At 44.2% G+C, this 18,671-nt stretch overlaps 1 protein-coding gene across 1 annotated transcript in view; it reads left to right on the top strand.

Annotated features, from left to right (window-relative positions):
• WDHD1 (WD repeat and HMG-box DNA binding protein 1) overlaps positions 1–18,671 on the top strand; it is a 44,570-nt gene that overhangs the window by 22,664 nt on the left and 3,235 nt on the right. The window contains exons 16-23 of the mRNA XM_066625394.1: positions 2,090–2,246; positions 6,520–6,634; positions 9,851–9,982; positions 14,351–14,583; positions 15,830–15,960; positions 16,359–16,400; positions 17,973–18,016; positions 18,111–18,272. Coding sequence (XP_066481491.1) covers positions 2,090–2,246; positions 6,520–6,634; positions 9,851–9,982; positions 14,351–14,583; positions 15,830–15,960; positions 16,359–16,400; positions 17,973–18,016; positions 18,111–18,272 — 1,016 coding nt within the window. The remainder of the gene's footprint in view (positions 1–2,089; positions 2,247–6,519; positions 6,635–9,850; positions 9,983–14,350; positions 14,584–15,829; positions 15,961–16,358; positions 16,401–17,972; positions 18,017–18,110; positions 18,273–18,671) is intronic.

Below are 18,671 nucleotides of genomic sequence, written 5' to 3'. Positions count from 1 at the left end.
AAGGAATCTGAATTCCAATTTCAAGCAAACAGGGCGACGCTGGCTGTGTGGAAATTTGTCCAGTACTTTCCAGGTTGTGGGGGCTGACTGCAAATTTACATCTTCTGAGGCAAAACATAGATCTGGGTTAGTTTTGCATTTCCAAGTTGCAGATTGAAACGTGCCCCTGTCTTTGGCATCAAACATCAGTTGGACTTTGTTTGCAGCAGCCCAGCTGAGTAACAATTCCCCATTATTGTCCGAAGAGCGATATTTCCAGTTGATGTGATGACTGTTGAAGTCGCCTGCATAAATTGTATGGTATGGTTTGATGCTGAGAATGTGCTGTGGCCAGGGTATCTGAGGTGGCTTATAGATGTTCACTATTGGGAGATCGCCTATTTTAGAAACAACTTCATGTATATTATTGTTGGTGGAGGTTGACACAGAGGCATTTTCTATGTTTCTTCTGATATATGTGGCTGTGCCATAACTGCGATGGTATGTGGCCCCTAGTAGGTCATAACATTGGGTTATGACCAATGTTATCTTTCTAATAGATTTCTATTTCTTTCTAATAGAAATTTAGAGTTGTACTGGCTCTTAGATCTACTGAGCCCTTCGACATTGATTTGGCTGATTCTAATGATGTTCCCAATCTGTCTCGTCATTTGGGCCTGAAAAGGCCCGTTTTGCTTTTCGTTGCCATGTTTTAGAAAGCCAGGAAATCTACGATGTGGTCTGGCTGCCAACTGATTGCTAGTTCATTTAGTTCACAGTAACATCAATGCCCAATGGAAAGCTCAATGGGCAGTTGAACACCCAGAAACGGATAGATTATATATCTACCCTACGATCCTACACTTAAGGTGCCAGCTTTCGACTTACCTCACCAGCACTGGAAAACTTTGAATAGGATCCGTACCCTACATGGTGTTAGTCAGAACTCAGTGTTTAAATGGGGGCTAGAATCAACCCCACAGTGTGATTGTGGGTTCTCCCACCAAACCATATACCACACTGTGTCTGGCTGCAAACTGAGGGCAAATACTGGCCCATGGTCTGACTTTTTCAATGAAGGCAACTCTGTCTTTGAATGGAATGGCTGGACAAACTGGACACTGACATTTGACCTAGTCTAATTGATATGTAAGTCCATGTATTATATGTCATACACTAAATAAATACATTTCATTTAAATGTCTATCCTGTCCCTTCTCTGCAGCTCAGAGCATGTTGGATAATCTCTCACAGTGTAATTCTGTGCATGTCTTCTCAGAAGTAAGCACAATTAAATTAAGTGGGACTTGTTGCAGGAAATTAAAAAAATAGTTTCCTCTTTGGGGGGAAGCAGAGTAGCTTAAGCGGCAGACCCCCCCCTTTTTGAGTATCACCCCAGGGAACCTCCCTCACCCGGCTGACTGCTAATCAATTAAAAAAAGGGGCAATGGCTTGTTAAAGTTGCAAAAAAGAAGTTATTTACTTACAGTTCCATTGAGTGTATATTTACAGCATCTGATTAGGATCAGAGGTTCAGCTATGACTTAGAGATAGCAAGGCCCTGGAGCTGCCTCGCCCTGCATGCTTGTGCTCAAGATGGCCTGGGCATCAGAGCCCCGGTGTGCGCCATCTTAACAGGTCGGTGGTCAGAGGACAAGAGGAAGTGCTCAGAGGAGAAGGGAAGGATAAAAGGTTAGGGCCACATTCCACAAGATCACAGAGAGAACAGGTAGAAAGGTCAGAGTCACTGGGTCATAGCTTGACCCTTCTGGACAGCATCCTGCCCCCTCTGGACAGCAGACAGAGTTGTACCAACTCCAACAGGACTGACTCTCAGGGAAGTGTTTTGGGAATGGTATGGGCATAGAAGAGGAAATTATCTCTCAGCTATTCAAACTGAAATGCAGTCAATTCAGTTTTTACCCATGACCACCAGAAGGTGGTGTCATTTCAGCAGCAAGTGAATCATCTTCAGAATGTTTTGCACTTTTTAGTTCTATGAGATATTGAGGGATGTTATACTTAATGTGATAGCAGCTGTACTGAGCTGCTTCTGTGGGGACTGACTATTGAAACAAGGCTCTTTATCTGTGTATTTTATAATAAACAGGTACCCCTTCTTATGCGGATTCAGAGGGCATTGTCCGGATGCTGAACAGAGGGCTTGGTAATACTTGGACTCCAGTCTGTAACACAAGAGAGCACTGCAAAGGAAAATCAGATCACTACTGGATTGTTGGCATTCATGAAAACCCTCAGCAGCTCAGGTAAGAAAAGAACATTGTAGAGAGTTTGCCTTGGCCACTGCCTATGCGTTATCTGCTGTTGTCATCTGCCATTGCCTCCACTTTCGCACTACTACCTGCCCACCAACCACCTACCCACCCCTGGCTGCTCCTACAATATGTCTCTCTAGTATTAATACCGTGGCTAAAAAAAAAAAGACTTCAGAACTCTGAAATAATGCTTTGGAGCAGTGGGTCTCAAACTTCCCAGGAGATTTACTCTCGGGGTAAGTCTTTGCAGAGGTGAGGGCAATGAAGAGACCCCCCAGGATCACGCCCCTGCAGGGGAAGGGGAGCTATTTTTAAACTAAACATACATGCTCTCAGGGTCTGGGGGTGTGGGGAGTCCCATGGAGCGCTTGCAGGGCTCCCTATGGCTTCTAAATAGTAAAAGTTGCAAGTCAGAAATTTGACTTCTGGTTTAATCGCGCTTGCAACTTTAACTATTTAGAAGCCATGGAGAGCCCTACATGTGCTCCGCGGGGCTCCCCATACCCTCCAGACCCTGAGGGCACATATGTTTAGTTTATAAATAGCCCCCTTCCCCTGCAGGGTCGCAATTCAGAGGATCGCTTTGCTGCTTTCCCCCTACTCCTTAAAGGGAATAGGGCATCGTTACACGAGTTGGTGAGTCGCGACCCACCAGTTTGATTACCACTGCTTTGGAGAAAAGAATGCCTCTTTTGCCCTCTTAAAAGGCCAGGAATGGAGCTTAAGTGCAGTATCTTATCTGTGTGATGGTGCAGGGTTCTGCACAAGTATTCTCACTTACTGCACCACCATCACACAGTTTGTTTGTTTTTCCTGTAGACCAGGGTTCTCTAAACTTTTCAGCTGAAGGGCCGCATCAAATATCTGGCACAATATCGTGAGCCGGGAAAAAAAATTAAGTATAAAATTTAAATAAATATCTTAGAGATGGAACTTAGATGAATGAATAGATGGGCTCAAATATCCAGGATTTCTCCAAGAACGAACACAGCCTAAGAAATAAAACACACACTTAAATGGACCCCCATTTCCCCACCCCACAAACGCAACTTTGGTTGTGTTTGGTCAAGTGGGCCAGAGGCTCTCAGGGGGCTGGTGGCTGACCGCGGGCTGAATAGAGGCTCTCTGAGGGCCGCATCTGGCCCTTGGGCCAGGGTTTGGAGACCCTTGCTGTAGACCCATCAGTGCACAGTGGTGTGGCATATCTTTTCTTCCAGTGCTTTACTCAGTTTCATACTAGCACTGGTAAAACTAAGCTTGAGTTCAGGGCACTTCTGCACGGAGGCAGATTGCTTTTATCTGTGGATTTTACCAACTGTACAAAAATGGCATCTTCCTCCACTTCTTCCAAATAATCCATTTCTGGGAAACCCATTAAAAGCCTCAGAACATGTCAAGCTGGAAGGACAAGTATGAATGAAAATCATTGTGGTTTCCCTCTCCCCACTTCCAAGATAACTAAGGGCAGAACATTTTGCTAAAAAAAATAGTTAAGCACTACTGCTAAATAAGGGTAAGAATATGCCATTAAAGAATAGGGTTTGACTTCATGAGAGAGATTAGTTAATGGGGTAAGGAATCATATGGTGCCAGTGTCTTTCAGTATTTTGTTCAACTCTGCAATATTTATTCTCTCATGGTTGAATATTTATGGTAGAAGTGTCTTTTTCCAGTGAGTAAGAGCCCAATCCTATCCAATTTTCCATCGCTGGTGCAGCTGTGCCATTGGGGGTATGCCCTGCATCCTGTGGTGGGGACACAATCTTGGAGGCCTCCTCAAGGTATGGGAACATTTGTTCCCTTACCATGGGGCATTGCGGTTGCACCGATGCTGGAAAGTTGGATGGGATTGGGCCCTGAAGTAGGATTAAGCCCGAGTCTTACTGAGCACAGTGGGCTTACTTCTGAGTAAAATAAATAACAGCGTTGAATAGTTGTGACTTTCAACAGTTTGGTAACTTGTCCTTCCATTTTGTGTGTAAATTATAGTGACTAGGGCTGCAATTCTATGCATATTTACCCAAGTATCATTGAACGCAATGGGACTTGCTTTTGTGTAAATTTATATACGTTTGTGCTGTACAGATCATTTTTGTTCAGTAGAATGAAGTGATAACAACTTACTTCCCTGGTTTGTACCTGGTGGGGAATTGTGCTCCAATGCTGAAAAAACCTCTCTGCACATTCAGAATGAGCATGTTGCGAAGAAGCGTTCACCCTAGCCCACCTCCTGATATGCTGTGTTTTTGAACATCAAGAATTTGGTGCCCCCTGAAATGTGTATTTCTCCCCCTGCTTCCCACAACTTAAAGCCTGAATTTGTACAAAATTCAGGAAAATTTTTCTTGATTCTACTGAACATATGAACTTGTCCTTAAGTGGTGTCCCTTGTGGGCAGAGGAGGAGGAAATACCGTAGATAGTATACGGAAGTACCATAGATAGGTGCTTATAGTACCTGAAATTTTTGCCAAGTAATCCAGCTCCAATTCTCACTTCGCCTTATCTCCGGGTCGGGCAGAGCCTTTCAACTCTGCAAAGTTTCCTTTCTCAAGGGCAGCCAGGCGACAGGTTTCTCAAGCAGCAAGCAGGCACAGCTCCTTAAGAAGCAATTTGTTAACCTTTTATTCTCCTTCCTTATGCTGCAGCCTGGTTCTGCTTTGCAAATGCTTGCAAAGCAGGTCTGTTTTTTGAAACACCAGGATGGGATCCTCCTTCCCAGTGCACCATTATGTAAGAATGACACCCATGGAAAGCAGTGGGTCTGCTTCTGAGTAAAAAGGGTTGCAAATATATGCAGCTGCATCTCTCTGCTGTGAATTGAATTGCACACTCCAGTTATGTGTTATGGGTTGTATGTTGTATGTAGAGGTTCTGGCTTAACACACCAGACACCTTAAAGGTGGATTTGATTCCTGGTTCTCCTGCAGTGGTTCCCAACCTTTTTCACTTGCATATCCCTTGGCAGCCCATTTCCATAAATTATACCCTTCGTATTAGCAAAATGTTTGTAATTAATAATACAAGCCCTCATCTCCCCCATATGAAAACTGAGACTTCATGTATTCATCACAGTGTTTTCTCTTTTTATCTGTTTGAGGAACAGAAGACTCTGTCTTTGCACTGTTTTGCACCAGAAGTGTGCTGAGATATTCTGGGTGATTGATCACTTTCCATATTATATTTCAGCTTTTTTACTGTGCTGGTTTTCAATCATTGGTTCATACATGAATTGATGACCAAAAACTAGCTATTGGTGGGGCTTTCACAGCCAACTAATAATAATAATAATAATAACAACAACAACTTTATTTTTATCCCGCCTTTCTCCCCAAAGGGACTCAAGGCGGCTTACAACATATAAAAACATAATTTAAAAACAAAAACATATTAACACATCATAAAAAACAGCAGTCAGAGTAAAAAATAGGTAAAAAGAGCATAGAGCAGCAGCAAGTCATAAAAGAATCAAGCCTGTAAAAAATATTAAAAGATGTTAAAAAGATGTTAAAAGGCCGAGAACTCAGAGAAGGCCCTATTTCTTGCAGCCGCCCCATGTACCTCCCTAGGCGGCGGCACTTGTAAAAGGGCCTTCTCTGATGACCTAAGAGGACGAGCCGGATTGTACGGGAGCAGGCGATCTCTAAGATACCCTGGTCCAGAGCAGTATAGGGCTTTAAAGGTCAATACCAGCACCTTGAATTGGGCCCGGAAACGAATGGGCAGCCAATGCAGCTACCTCCCTTCCTGCCTTGCTGTTCCTTGCAAGGCATTCCTGTCTTGCATTCTGGAGCATGACCTGCCTTTTTCCTACCATTATTCCATTCTTTTTCAAGTACCCCTAAAGGTCCTGTTGAGTGTCCCTAGGAGTACATGAATACCAGGTTGGGAACCACTGTTTTACTGGTATGTTGTTTACAGTGCACTTACTCTGATAGTGCTTACAAAAAGGTGATGAAGACCAGAATTTAAAAAGAATAAAAATGTATCTTATGATCTTTTACTATTTTTTAATAAATTAGAAACTACAGTTCTTAGACAACAAGTGGTGGGTTATTTTTCAGGATCTGGCCTCGAGTAAAATCAGACAAAACTATAGTCAGATACCTCCCTAAGTTTAACCCCTGACTTATCTGAGGGTCTTAGAAAATTCCATGATTACTGGCTCAAAACCTGCCCTTCACTTATCTGTGGGATCGACTTATGGGCTGGGTTTCTGCAGTAGATGTTTTGGTTTGATGTACTGCTTTCTTTTTCTCACTCAGATGCATTCCTTGTAAAGGTGCCCGTTTTCCACCTACGCTTCCCCGTCCTGCAGTAGGAGTGCTGCCATTTAAGCTTCCTTATTGTCAGACTGCAACAGATAAGGGTCAGATGGAGGTACGTAGGCTCAGCTTCAGTGCCCTGGTGACACATGCCCATGTTATGAAAACCATAATTGCAGTATTTGCCTCATCAGTACTTATCATTTGGTCTTTAAGTCTATCTGGGTAAGGCCTGCAGTTTATTTGTTTTTTTAACTTTGTCCTTATGGAGGAACACACAAACATCTTGAATTTTTTATCTGAAGCTTTGAAAATACTTAGGATGGAAATGATCTCTGTCATTCAGTTCTAAGACCAATGCAGAAAGGCAATGTAGGAACAACCCACTAATCAATGTATGAAGGTTTATTCAAAATAATGGGTTCCTTTTGAAATCAGGCAGAATATGCATAAAAACCATGCTCTTAGCATGTGTCTTTCTCTACCTTCCCTTAGATATACATGCTTGTGTTTAATACATAAAAGAACAGTATCAATCCAAATCAATCCAAACTTTTTATGCAGATTTCAGGAATTCTTGCAAATCAAATCTTGTTTTCAAAAGACACTAACAACCCAAACCTCTCCTCTCCACTCTCTCAGGCAGGCATATGTGCCAAAAATGGGCGCACTGTATTCCATGGGAGGCTTCAGCAGGGAAACAGGATTGCATTTTCACTAGCTCAGGTCTGAGGAGGTGCAGGGAGGTTGCTGCCAAAAGGGATAGGATCCAGCACATGCCATTGCTGCTGGATCCATTCCTGTCTTGCAGCCTTCTTGCCCCCCTTCCTCCTTGCTCCCGCCCTCTCTCACCTCTCCCACTGGCTTATCTGCTCTGGTGGGTGATGGGAGAGCCAATGATGAGTATGGGAAAGCTCCAGCCTTCCTGCTGGCTTCTTGGTAGCACACTACTCAGCATGCTGCTGGAAAGCGCTTAATGGAGCTTTTGCAGCAGTTGCTGCTGGCAGAACTTCACTGGCAGTGAGGCCCCAGCCCTTTGACTGGGGCTGGGGAATTCGTTTTTTGGAGGGTTTGGGCTTTTTTCTTTTTTTAAGAGCAAGTTTCTGCCTCTTGTACCTGTGAATCTGTGCTTGGAAGTGCATGTCCATTGCATGTGGGTGGACCCATCAGAAGTCCCGAGGCAGGGCTCCAGTGTGTGGATGCCTAACTACCTATGCTGCTAGAAAGATCCAGGCAGTGTTCTGATGCTCATATTCTTCATAAATGAACTGGGAATTCATCTCCCTTTAAAGCATTAATTAATTTGGTAGTTTTTCTATAAATTTCTTTATTTTCAGTCCTTTGGTATTTTTGCCAACCTTATTTAGAGTCTAAACCTGGGGTCGGCAACCTTAAACACTCAAAGAGCCATTTGGACCTGTTTTTCGGAGGGGAAAAAACCTCCGAAGCCACAAAACCCTTTTGACATCTAAAATGAAGATAATACTGCATATATAGGTTTGTTTTTTTTACCTTTATGCTTTTATAGGTCCCATCTTTATAATGTAGCCCCCTCTTGTAGCTTTTAGTTAGTTTTGTCATACATTCTTGTCCTGTGTTTTCAGACGCCTGGTCCTCTATGGTGTTTTGCCTGATTCCAAGGCCATTCTCTGCCTGGAGAATTAGGCCCACTTCAAGCAAATTAGCTCCCCTTCTTTCCCCCCAACAAATGACCCTGGTTCTGCCCTGCAGTCCTGCTGGACCCCACCTCCAGGGTAGCTCGCCTGTTCAACCTGCAGAGGTCCTCTCTCCTGCCAGCAGCCTCCCACCACTACAGCAAACCTTTGGTCCTCAGCAGGTCTTGGGCACAGCAGCCGCACACCAAACTCTAGTGTCTCCAGTAGTCCATTAGTCACAAAGTCAGTCAGAGTATCCAGGGCAGAGTCCAAAGTCAATAAACCAAGTCACAGTCCAAGGTCAGATTCCAAAGTCAGTCAGTCAAATCAGTCAGAGTCAATAAGGCAAGTCGGTCTCCCCTCCAACCTGCACTCCTTCTCCAACCCACACCCCCCCTTCCTGCCTCAGGTGCTCCTTATATCCCTGAGGGCCCTATTGCCTTCCAGTGGCTGCAGCTGTGCAGCACACTCTGCTGGATGCCCAGGCCTTACCCTTAAAGGGGCCACTGCAGACACCACATCTACCTCCTCACCAGATCTTCGAGGATTCCAATACATATGGCGGTTATGACATCTGCTTATCTTACATGGATACTAAAGAACTCCCCCCACCTTTCAGAGGCACCCTGCTGGAAAGAAAAAAGGACACCAGAGGTGGGGAAAGAGAAGAAGCCAGAGCTGGAGGGGGGGCAGCCACAGGCCAGCTTCTGCCCTGCCTGCCTGCCTCTCCTCCCTCACTCAGGCTGCAACCCTCTCCACACTATCCTGGGAGTAAGCCCCATTGACTACAATGGGACTTCTGAGCAGACAAGTTGGTTGGAGCTCTCAGATTGCAGTCCTCTCCACACTTTCCTGGGAGGAAGCCTCACTGACTACTTGTGAGTAGACCTGCATAGGAGGGGGCTGAGGCTGCAGCCCTCCACACCTTCCTGGGAGGAAGCCCCACTGACTACAGCGGGGCTTACTTGTGAGTAGACCTGCACAAGAGGAGGCTGAGGCTACAGCCCCCCACACCTTCTTGGGAGTAGCCCAGGGACTACATTGGGGCTTGCTCTTGAACAGACCTGTGCAGGCTCCCACTCACCTGTCCTTGCGATTGGAGCAGGCTCCAAGGCTGCCATCCCAGGCACCCTTTCCTGGGAGTAAGCTTCATCCGCTGTAATGGGGCTTACTACTGAGTATACACACAGGATGTCTCCTCAGCTGTGGAGGAAAAGCCTCTCCTTGCACTGAGTTGGGACCTGCTCAGGGAAAGTCCGGCTGCAAGGGCTCGCAATGGCTGAGGAGGAGGGCGTCCTGCTGGAGAGTTGGGGAAGGGAAAAACAGGGAGCTTAAGCCTGCAGAGCGGGCAAAATTGAAAAGGGAAACCAATGTGGAGCAGGTGGGTGTGAAGGGAGAGGAGGGCAGTGAGCTCAGGGGGCGGAGGGAAGCAGCCTGCCCTCCCAGCACAGGTGCCTCCTGTTACCCCCTTTGCCACTTTCACTGGGAGGAGCCGCAGCAGACAGCTGAAAACGCCGCAGATTGCTGACCCCTGGTCTAAACCATGAGATCTGGCAGGTTTTTCTTTCTTTTCTTCTACCACACTCTGCCCACACTTTTTGTGCTTCTATGAAATCTTGACATGTAAATGGTGACACGTTAAGCAATGTTTCTTTTCCTTTCCCTGTGTACTTCAGGAGCAGTACTGGCATTCTGTCCTGTTTCACAACTACCTGGACTATTTATCGCAAAATGGCTATGAATATGATGAAAGTGTGAAAGGCCAGGCAGTCCAAGAACAGCAGAATCTTCTGATGAAAATGTTTGCGGTAAGTGGAGAATGTTTTAAATTCAAAAGTGAAAAAAACTGGTTCTTTTTTTATCCCCCAGCAGAAGTAGCTGAGCCAGCAGAATAGGTCACAGACTGCAAATTGTTACTGGAATGAATTAACTTGAGTGTTTCAATAAACCATATTTTATAAAAAATTAAAAGTGCACATGTGCTTATGGAGCACACGTGCTTATGGAGCATATAAGTCTGTGGAACTCCTTGCCACAGGAAGTAGTGATGTAGTGAAGTAGTGACTGGACACATTTCTGGAGCAAAAGTTCATCCTGGGTTACAAGTCATGGTAGGTATGTGCAAGGTAGAGGTAGGCTGCCTCTGATTGCCAGATGCAGGGGAGGGCACCAGCACGCAGTTGTATCTGTTGTCTGGTGTGTTTCCTGAAGCATTTGGTGGGCCACTGGGAGAAACAGGAAGCTGGACTGGATGGGCCTTTGGCCTGATCCAGCGGGGCTCTTCTTATATTCTTATGAGCACAATATGACACAAAATAAGAACATAAGAACAGCCCCACTGGATCAGGCCATAGGCCCATCTAGTCCAGCTTCCTGTATCTCACAGTGGCCCACCAAATGCCCCAGGGAGCACACCAGATAACAAGAGACCTGCAAGGCTTCCTGGGAATTGTAGTTAAAAACATAAGAACAGCCTCACTGGATCAGGCCAAAGGCCCATCTAGTCCAGCTTCCTGTATCTCACAGTGGCCCACCAAATGCCCCAGGGAGCACACCAGATAAGGCTGATTTGGGAGTGAAGTCCCTTCCACACTGAGAGCAAATGTAGTCTGGCCCAGTCTCTAGTTGCGTGTAGTCTTGCTTGCCTGCACAGACACGTGCGGTGCATAAGGATGATAAAGCAGATAAGTACAAATTAAACTACGCAGTAATGACCACTTAGACTTCTTCAGTCTTTTTTTACTTAAAACTAAAAGTAAGCAGAATATAATTTCAGGCCACAAATTCCAGAAACTGCTAGAGAGCAAATCTCACTGAACAGCCATGTGTAGGTTGCATTATAAAATAGTCCAATTTGTAGATACCAGACTTGTGGCTCAGTGTGTGTTCCACCAAGAAGGCAAAAGGTTCAGTTCTCAGCCATAAAGCTAATCTGTCAGACTAATTCACCTGGCAGGATTCAGCATACTGAACAAATGGCTCCTGAACAACTTCTTAAACACTTTGCAAATCACAGGATTAGTGAGGCGGCAACTGCATTTGTTTACCCATTTGGGGGTCTTGTGTGTATCTTTTTAAGATTATTTTTTAGTCCTGTCCTATCAACCAAGGAACCCAGGGAAGTAAACTAACAACCCAACCTGACTTGTGCTGGAACAGGCAGGCCAACCGGCTTATACTGTATCCAGTACAGGTTAGGTTAGTGCTGTACTAACGGTACTGTGGGTCCAGGTAACTACTCTCCTTAAGGGGATAGCATCCCGGCAAAGGTTGGGAACCACTACCTTAAGAGTTTCCTTGGGGGGGAGGGGCCAGCCAGCAGCCAAATAGAAGTGCCTTGAAAGGCACTCTATTTTTCCCCAAAAACTGCGGTTCCAAGGAGACCTGGGGATATCTGTCAGTAGTGACAAATTCCTCCATGTGATGGCATGATTCCTGAGGAGATAAGGCCTGCCAGGGGGGCTTTCCCAGGAGATTTCGCTGTCTGGCAGCAATGGTGAAGAATTCATGCTGAATCAAGCTGAAGGCCCCAGCAGGGAAAGATGCTGAAAGACTTAAGTGTTGTTCTATTTGTGTATGCCTGACGTGGACTGAGTAATTGATTGCCTGATCTGGTTCTTTTTTGCTGTGAGAAGAAAAGAAGAGAGGGGAGGCTTCCCCCCTCAGCTGGTTATCAGTGTGAGGAGAAATCGTAGAAGATTTGCCAAGCTTGTTATGGATATATGAAAGTATAATTACAACTTTATAACTTTGAATTTCGGTGGATTACAATTTAATTGTCTTTGGATAAAGTTTGTTCATTGGAGTGTTTATTGCCTTGGTTTGATACTATTGTTTGGGATTGCCAGAAAGATCGATTGGATGTTTTGAGATTCTTTCGAACAGAGGAATGTGGTTGCCAAGGCTACAAATATAAATAAAATAAGAGAACAAAAACAAGAACACTGCATCAGTGACATCTAGAGACATCTAGTGGATTTAAAAAGACATTGCAAGAATTGGAATTGTGTTTATAAGTGGAGCAAGGAAGATAATACGCTGAGGACATCTAGTGGTCTTAATGAACATTGCAAACAAAAGATATTTGAGTTTCAAAGGAAGGGAGAACGAAGATGGCAGGTAAGAAAGTCCGAAGTTTGCCAGCGTCGGAGATGGGATTTGAAAAATTAGTACAAGAGGAAGCGGAAGAGAGAGACTGGAAACAGACTATGCAGGACAACATGGAAAAACTGTTGGCAATGGTATAGCAACAAATAAATCAATCTCCATAAAGGCAGCTCATCTGAGAGAAGGAAAACTCTGATCCCAAACCTCCACTGCCTTGTGGCTACATCCAGTTATGGAAAAGGCTTCAGGAGTCAACCTCGAGGCAAAATCTGGAGCCGGAGTCCCTGAGGCAGTTTGTGGCTGAACACAGTCACGTTCTGGCAACTCCTGCAACACCGCTGGAACCAACCGTATTGGCCTCTGCCTTTCCATTGGACCATTTCAGCAACGTGGAGAGGGGGGATTTGCTGCATGGGTAACAGCCTATCCTCCATACCTACTTTACCCAGGCTTCACGCACTGGAGAGGACACTCTGTTCCAGAATCACCACTCAGAGCGTGACACCATAGTCTTCTGAGACTGAAGGATGCCAACAAAATCAATCTCCACAGACCCAACACAGCGTGGATGCTTTAACTAAACGATTAGATGAACTTAGTGGACACCTGATAGATGTGAAAATTACATTGGAAGAAGACAAACAAGAGATTGGGGGGAAAAAGATAAGAAAAGACCAAGCTAAAATATCAGAGATAGAAGAAAATCAGCATGACGCAGAGACAGCGTTAATAGAAACTCAAATGGATAGTGCAGCTCGAGTGGTGAGGATACAAAATATACCAGAAGAGTAAGGAAAAGATATGTTGCGATTGTCAGATTAATATCAGAATGGATTGATACACCGATGGAGAAGATACCTAAAAAATTGGATTCAGTGAGAAGAGTGAGCAATTTTTATCTGAGAAAACCTGAATTACCAAGAGAAATTCATGTGAAATCCATCAGAACCTTTTACAAAGATAAATTACTGAAGGCTCCACAGGAAAAGAAATGGACAGTGGGTGATAATAAAGCTAGAATTCTGAGACATGTTCCATGGAGAGTGAGGAAGAAGAGAAAAAAGAATTGTCAAGGCAAGTTGTGGAGATGGGCTGGTGGACACACCTATTATTAGATTCAAGATTTGGGGGAGACAAATAAGAAGATTTCTATATGGAACAGACGCCTTTTGATACACTATTGTTAGAAACAAAAGAAAAATATACTTAAAAATGTATTTGTTTTTATTGGATTTTGAGATGCAAGAAGAAATAGTAAAACAATGTATGATAAAATGGGCACAAAATATAGGCCATAATATCATAATAGATCAATGGGAACAGGTCTGGAAGCATAATATAAAACTTATTAGAGCAACACATTTTAAAAACCTGAATTATTTCGTTTAAAACTATTTTAGATGTTATAGATAAAGAAAAAGATGTGTATTTAGTTATTATGATTTTAATTGTAGTGAGGATTTTATGTGTTAGATATTGGAAGGATTTTAAAATACCATTGAAAGATGAATTAATAGAGAAAATAATGAATGTGGTGGAAATGGATAGGTTTTTAGAAAATTTGATCAACAACGAAAACCGACACAAATTGAGTAAGGGAAATTATTTTATGCTTGGTTGAAAATGAAGTTTTAGATATATATGATAAGGCATTTAGATGATTGTATTACATATATACTATGATATGATATAATAGATGAACGAAAAATGATATTAAGAGGTAAATTTAGAAGAGGAAACTGATTAAGATAAGTAATGATTTATAGTTTTAGGGATATATGATAATGATATATGATTTCCTGCACCCCCTTTTTTGTGTAGTGAAGTTTGTTGTGTTTTTTGTGTTATGTGTGTTAGTTTATTTTTTATTTTTTTTGGAAAATAAAAAAAGAAGATTTTCCTTGGGACACAGTCTCTAGTTGCATGTAGCCTTGCTTGCCTGCATAGACACGTGTCACAGGCTGAGGCAAAAATTGAGGAGAGGAAGCAGCATCTTCATTCTTTGGGTTTTTTTCAAAGTGATCTTTCTCTGCTAAACATTAAAGGTCTTGTTTCCATTCTAAAAATAGTTGTCCTGTACACTGGACCGTGAATTTCGTTGTATGGAGCTTGCGGAGCTTATGACTCAAAATGCCACGAGTTTAGCTGTCAAGTATGCCTCTCGCTCTCGGAGGTTGGTACTTGCTCAGAGGCTTAGTGAGCTGGCAGCAGAGAAAGCAGCAGAGTTGGCAGCTGCTGAAGACTGTGGCAAGGAAGAGGAGGAAGAACAGCAGGAAGACTTCAGAAAGCACCTGAATGCCTGGTAACGTGGGATTCGAAGGGTGGGGGGTAATATCACAGGTGGGCTTCATTCAGTTAATTCAATGATTCTCTTTCCGGCCTATGACCCGCCTTCAGTGTGATGCTTGGCAACCCAGAAGTGATGTCATCACATCACTGCCAAAACTTCCAGGTTGCTGAGCTTTCACTCTTTTTATGCGAAAAGCCTGCCACCACACCAGAGCCTCTGTGTGAATATTCAGCCCATTTTGAGACCTTGCCTTGTTATGTTCTTGCTGACAGGTGTGCGTTTGTCAGAAAAAACACAGTATGCTTGGAGCGGGCCAAAGACTACCAGGCATGTTAAAAAAAAAAAAAAGGCAAAAGCTCAGCGACCTGCAAGTTTTGGGGAGGTGACGGGCAGAGTTATACAATCCACCAAAAATCAAGTCTCAAGCCATAGTTTGACAAACACTGAGTTAATTCATATAAGCCTCTATCTCTGGGATGTTTATGTGACCTGTCTTGTTTTCCTCTGTAGAAGAGAACTTTTATTTTCTAATTGCTGAACCTCTGTCTGAAAATATGTAAGAAATCAAAAGAAATTCATTTTTGGGTTCTCAGACCCTGTTCAAGAAGTCCAAAAAGTTTCATGACATTTTGCCCCAAGTACGTGAGCCTCTGTCAAGGGAATGAAGTAATTACACCGACACTCAAAAAACTCAGAACAAAGTATCACACCTGATGCCTCTTAAACCAAAAACCTACAGCAAGTATCCTAGCCAAAAGCTCAAAGGAGCCCTAAGCATGGGTGAATGCACCCACCTCCAGCAGACCTTACTCCCATCTAAATGTAAGGACAAAAAAAAGAATTTATATAGGCAGGCTTCTTCAATCAACTAACTGCTGATCTACTCCAGTCCCAATTACCTCATCAACACATTCATCACTTGGTTGTTCATTTCCAACTCTCTCTTAGAAGCACCTATACCTTCAGTCTGCTCCTTATTGAATCTTAAGATCTTGGTTTTGCTAGTTACAGGAGCCTTAGTCAGGCTAAGATCTTACGATTCAAAACCAAGTTCTTAAGATTCAGTAAGGAATAGATTGTTTCCTCAGAAATGTTTTGTGGATTCAGTGTCCCAGTAAGTACACTTAAGTCCTTAATCTAATGTTTTCCCTATCCTGTTAATGCTCCGACCTTTCCCATGTGAGTTGTGGCTGCTGCTCATATTAAAATAAATAGAACTGGGTAGAAGCCATTTTCCAAATGTATCTTTTCACTTTAGTTACAGCAACACTCCCACAGAATGGGACCAGCCTCGGGTTAGAAATCCTCAGCGCCAACAGAGTACAGAGACTTGTAAGGAAGAAGAGGAGGAGGAGGAGGTGGAAGAAACACCTGAAGTGTCAAGACCAAGTAAGAGAGAGGCACACACTCTTGGTGCATTAAGGTTCATTTATTCCTCAGACCTGGTGGAGGGACAGTTCACTGGATGAGAAGACTTCTTCCCTTGGAAAAAGACACCCTGTGAGAGACAGGCCCAGCCAAGGGAAAAGTGTGTTCTGCCTGCTTTTCTTTACTCATCTTCTCTCCTTCCGTAATAATCAAGAGTCCAGCAGGGTCTTTGCCTGTATGTTTTCCAGCTTTTGATACATTCCTCGCACTCTTATCTAGCCCTTCTGCCTGGTTCATGTGTGATCTGTTTCAAAATAGGGTCCATGACACACATGTGCAACACTCACAGTTTGTGCTGGGTGATACTTAAAATGTCACTGCCCTTCAAATATTCACCCCCTTCTTTTTATCCTTTGAAGGATCCCCCACACTCCGCAGAAGTGCACCTACTGCCAAATCTGGTGAGTTGAAATTAAAACGATTCTGGGCAAGGAAAAATTGTTTGTAGGCCTATGTTTCAAAATGCTTGGTGCCAGCTACGTTAAGTGTGCTTTGACTCCATTTGTTAAACAGCCAACTTTTATTCAGTGAGGAATGTCCAAGCTGGTTTAATAGTTTGGGAAAATGCATTTACATTATGGGCTGTTCCTATTGCTCCTGCCTTTGGAATTCTGTGCTATGGAAATGTTAAGTTCTTCATTTGGAATAAACAGTGTAGCACAGATTCTCCTGTGGTTTTGGGGTGGGTCAGGCTCTACTGCTGGGAAGTGCCTACTCTGGTAGCCAGGCAGGGTCCCAGGCAGGCAGGGTTCCTCATCGGCAGGAAGCTTAAAGGGCTGCCGATGAGCTCTAAAGGGCTGGGCTCCCCTTTCCAGACAGGCATGCCTGGCTAGCACAAAGAAGGTCTTTGCTTGGCTCCTGCCAACCTCAAATGGAGCAGTACTTTCCTCTCTCCCTTCCCCTGACTTAGCTAGGGCAGTGGAAAGGGAGCTTCGGTGACTTCATCTTTGGGGAGTTCTCTCCCAGGACCCCATCTTGCAACTTCAGTGCCCTTTCCTGGGTGGCACCCCAAGAAGAGAGGAGATGGACATGACCCAGTTGTAATATTTTGTCTGAATACAAGACAATTCACATTTTGAGTTTAGGGCTATTACGGCAATGGAATTTCATGCATCAGTGTTGTAGTCTTTCAGTGACTGGTGCTTCAGTTCAACTGCACTGTGCAAGGTCTGGCATAAATCTGAGAAGGGTGAAGAAGAGCAGGGCAGGATAGCAGGCTGATGGCATTCAACACAATCTTCCATGCTGTTAGGACCAGGGGCATTTCCTGGCAATAACCTGATGCTGAAACGATGAAATGAGCAGTATGAACCTTAAAACATAAATCCTGGAGCCTGTGGCTGACTCAAGCAGGCACAACAGAGCAATGCAAGATGCCAACAAAGCAACATGGTGGCATGATGCCAAAAGTGACTGCTAATTAGCTGGCACTTATTCAAGTGCAGGGGCAGCTGCTCCTTTTGGCAGGTACCCAGAGGATCAGGCTAGTGGATTTTGTTCTGCAACCATGAGGGCCAAAAACTTTTAATGCTGAGATTGTCTGAATAGCAGTTAGTATCCAAGTTGTTTGGCATGTCTCTGGTGAAGGTTTATTGCTCAGTGGCAGAGCATACACTCTGCAGGTTCACTCCCTGACATCTCTCCAGTGGATTTTGGGTACCAGTGCTGGAAAGGGCCTGTCTCTGCCTGAGACCCTGGAGGGTTTCTTCTAGTCAGAGTACACAGTGTTAAGCTTGATAGTCCCAAGGTCTGACAAGGTATGAAGGCAAGTTATATGTTCTCCAGTGCCAGGATATTCCCTTGTGTACTAAAATAGGGGTGCAAGAACAAGGGTGGAGGTGTGACGTGGCCCTGCTTATAGCTTTCTGTTGAAGATGGAGATATTTGGGCCTTTCTCTCAAAACGCCCAGACAAGGTTTTTACTAACATTTTCATCTCATGTCTCCCCCCCCCTTTTTTTTAAATAACTAAAGCTGTAATTGTACCTGGCAGTCAAGGGCGAGTCAATCCCTTCAAGGTGAGAGTTTTGTGATAAATCAACTCTGATTAATAATTCCTGAAGGGAAGAGAGGACTTCCTACTAAAACTGTGTCACGTGTTTGCTATCCTAGGTATCTGGCAGCCAAAAGGATCCAGTGGCTCATTCAGCGAATATCTTAGACAACATGACTAAACTCTCCAAGAAAAATCCCATGCCCAATGGTCGGGCTGCTCCAAAGAAGGAGAAGGGTTCAGTTATAAAGCCACTGGTTCCCAAGCCCAAGTCCATACAGGTGATTACCCTGATCTCTGCTTTGCTTCAGCAAACCAAAACGTGGAGCATTCATTGAGTCAGTTGGAGTACAGGAAATGTTGGAGCAGTACTGCCCTTCCTGCTGCAGCCCCTCGGTTCTGCATGCCACGGTGCTGTGGAGCAGTTGTTCTCAAACTGTGGGCTCGGGATGCACCAGTGTATTAAGAACATAAGAACAGCCCCACTGGATCAGGCCATAGGCCCATCTAGTCCAGATTCCTGTATCTCACAGCGGCCCACCAAATGTCCCAGGGAGCACACCAGATAACAAGAGACCTCATCCTGGTGCCCTCCCTTGCATCTGGCATTCTGACATAACCCATTTCTAAAATCAGGAGGTTGCACATACGCATCATGGCTTGTACCCCGTAATGGATTT

The sequence above is a fragment of the Tiliqua scincoides genome, chromosome 1, assembly GCF_035046505.1.
Source record: "Tiliqua scincoides isolate rTilSci1 chromosome 1, rTilSci1.hap2, whole genome shotgun sequence".
Taxonomy (NCBI): domain Eukaryota; kingdom Metazoa; phylum Chordata; class Lepidosauria; order Squamata; family Scincidae; genus Tiliqua; species Tiliqua scincoides.
Note: the sequence above shows the minus strand (reverse complement) of the source record. Positions and strands in the feature narration are given on the sequence as shown.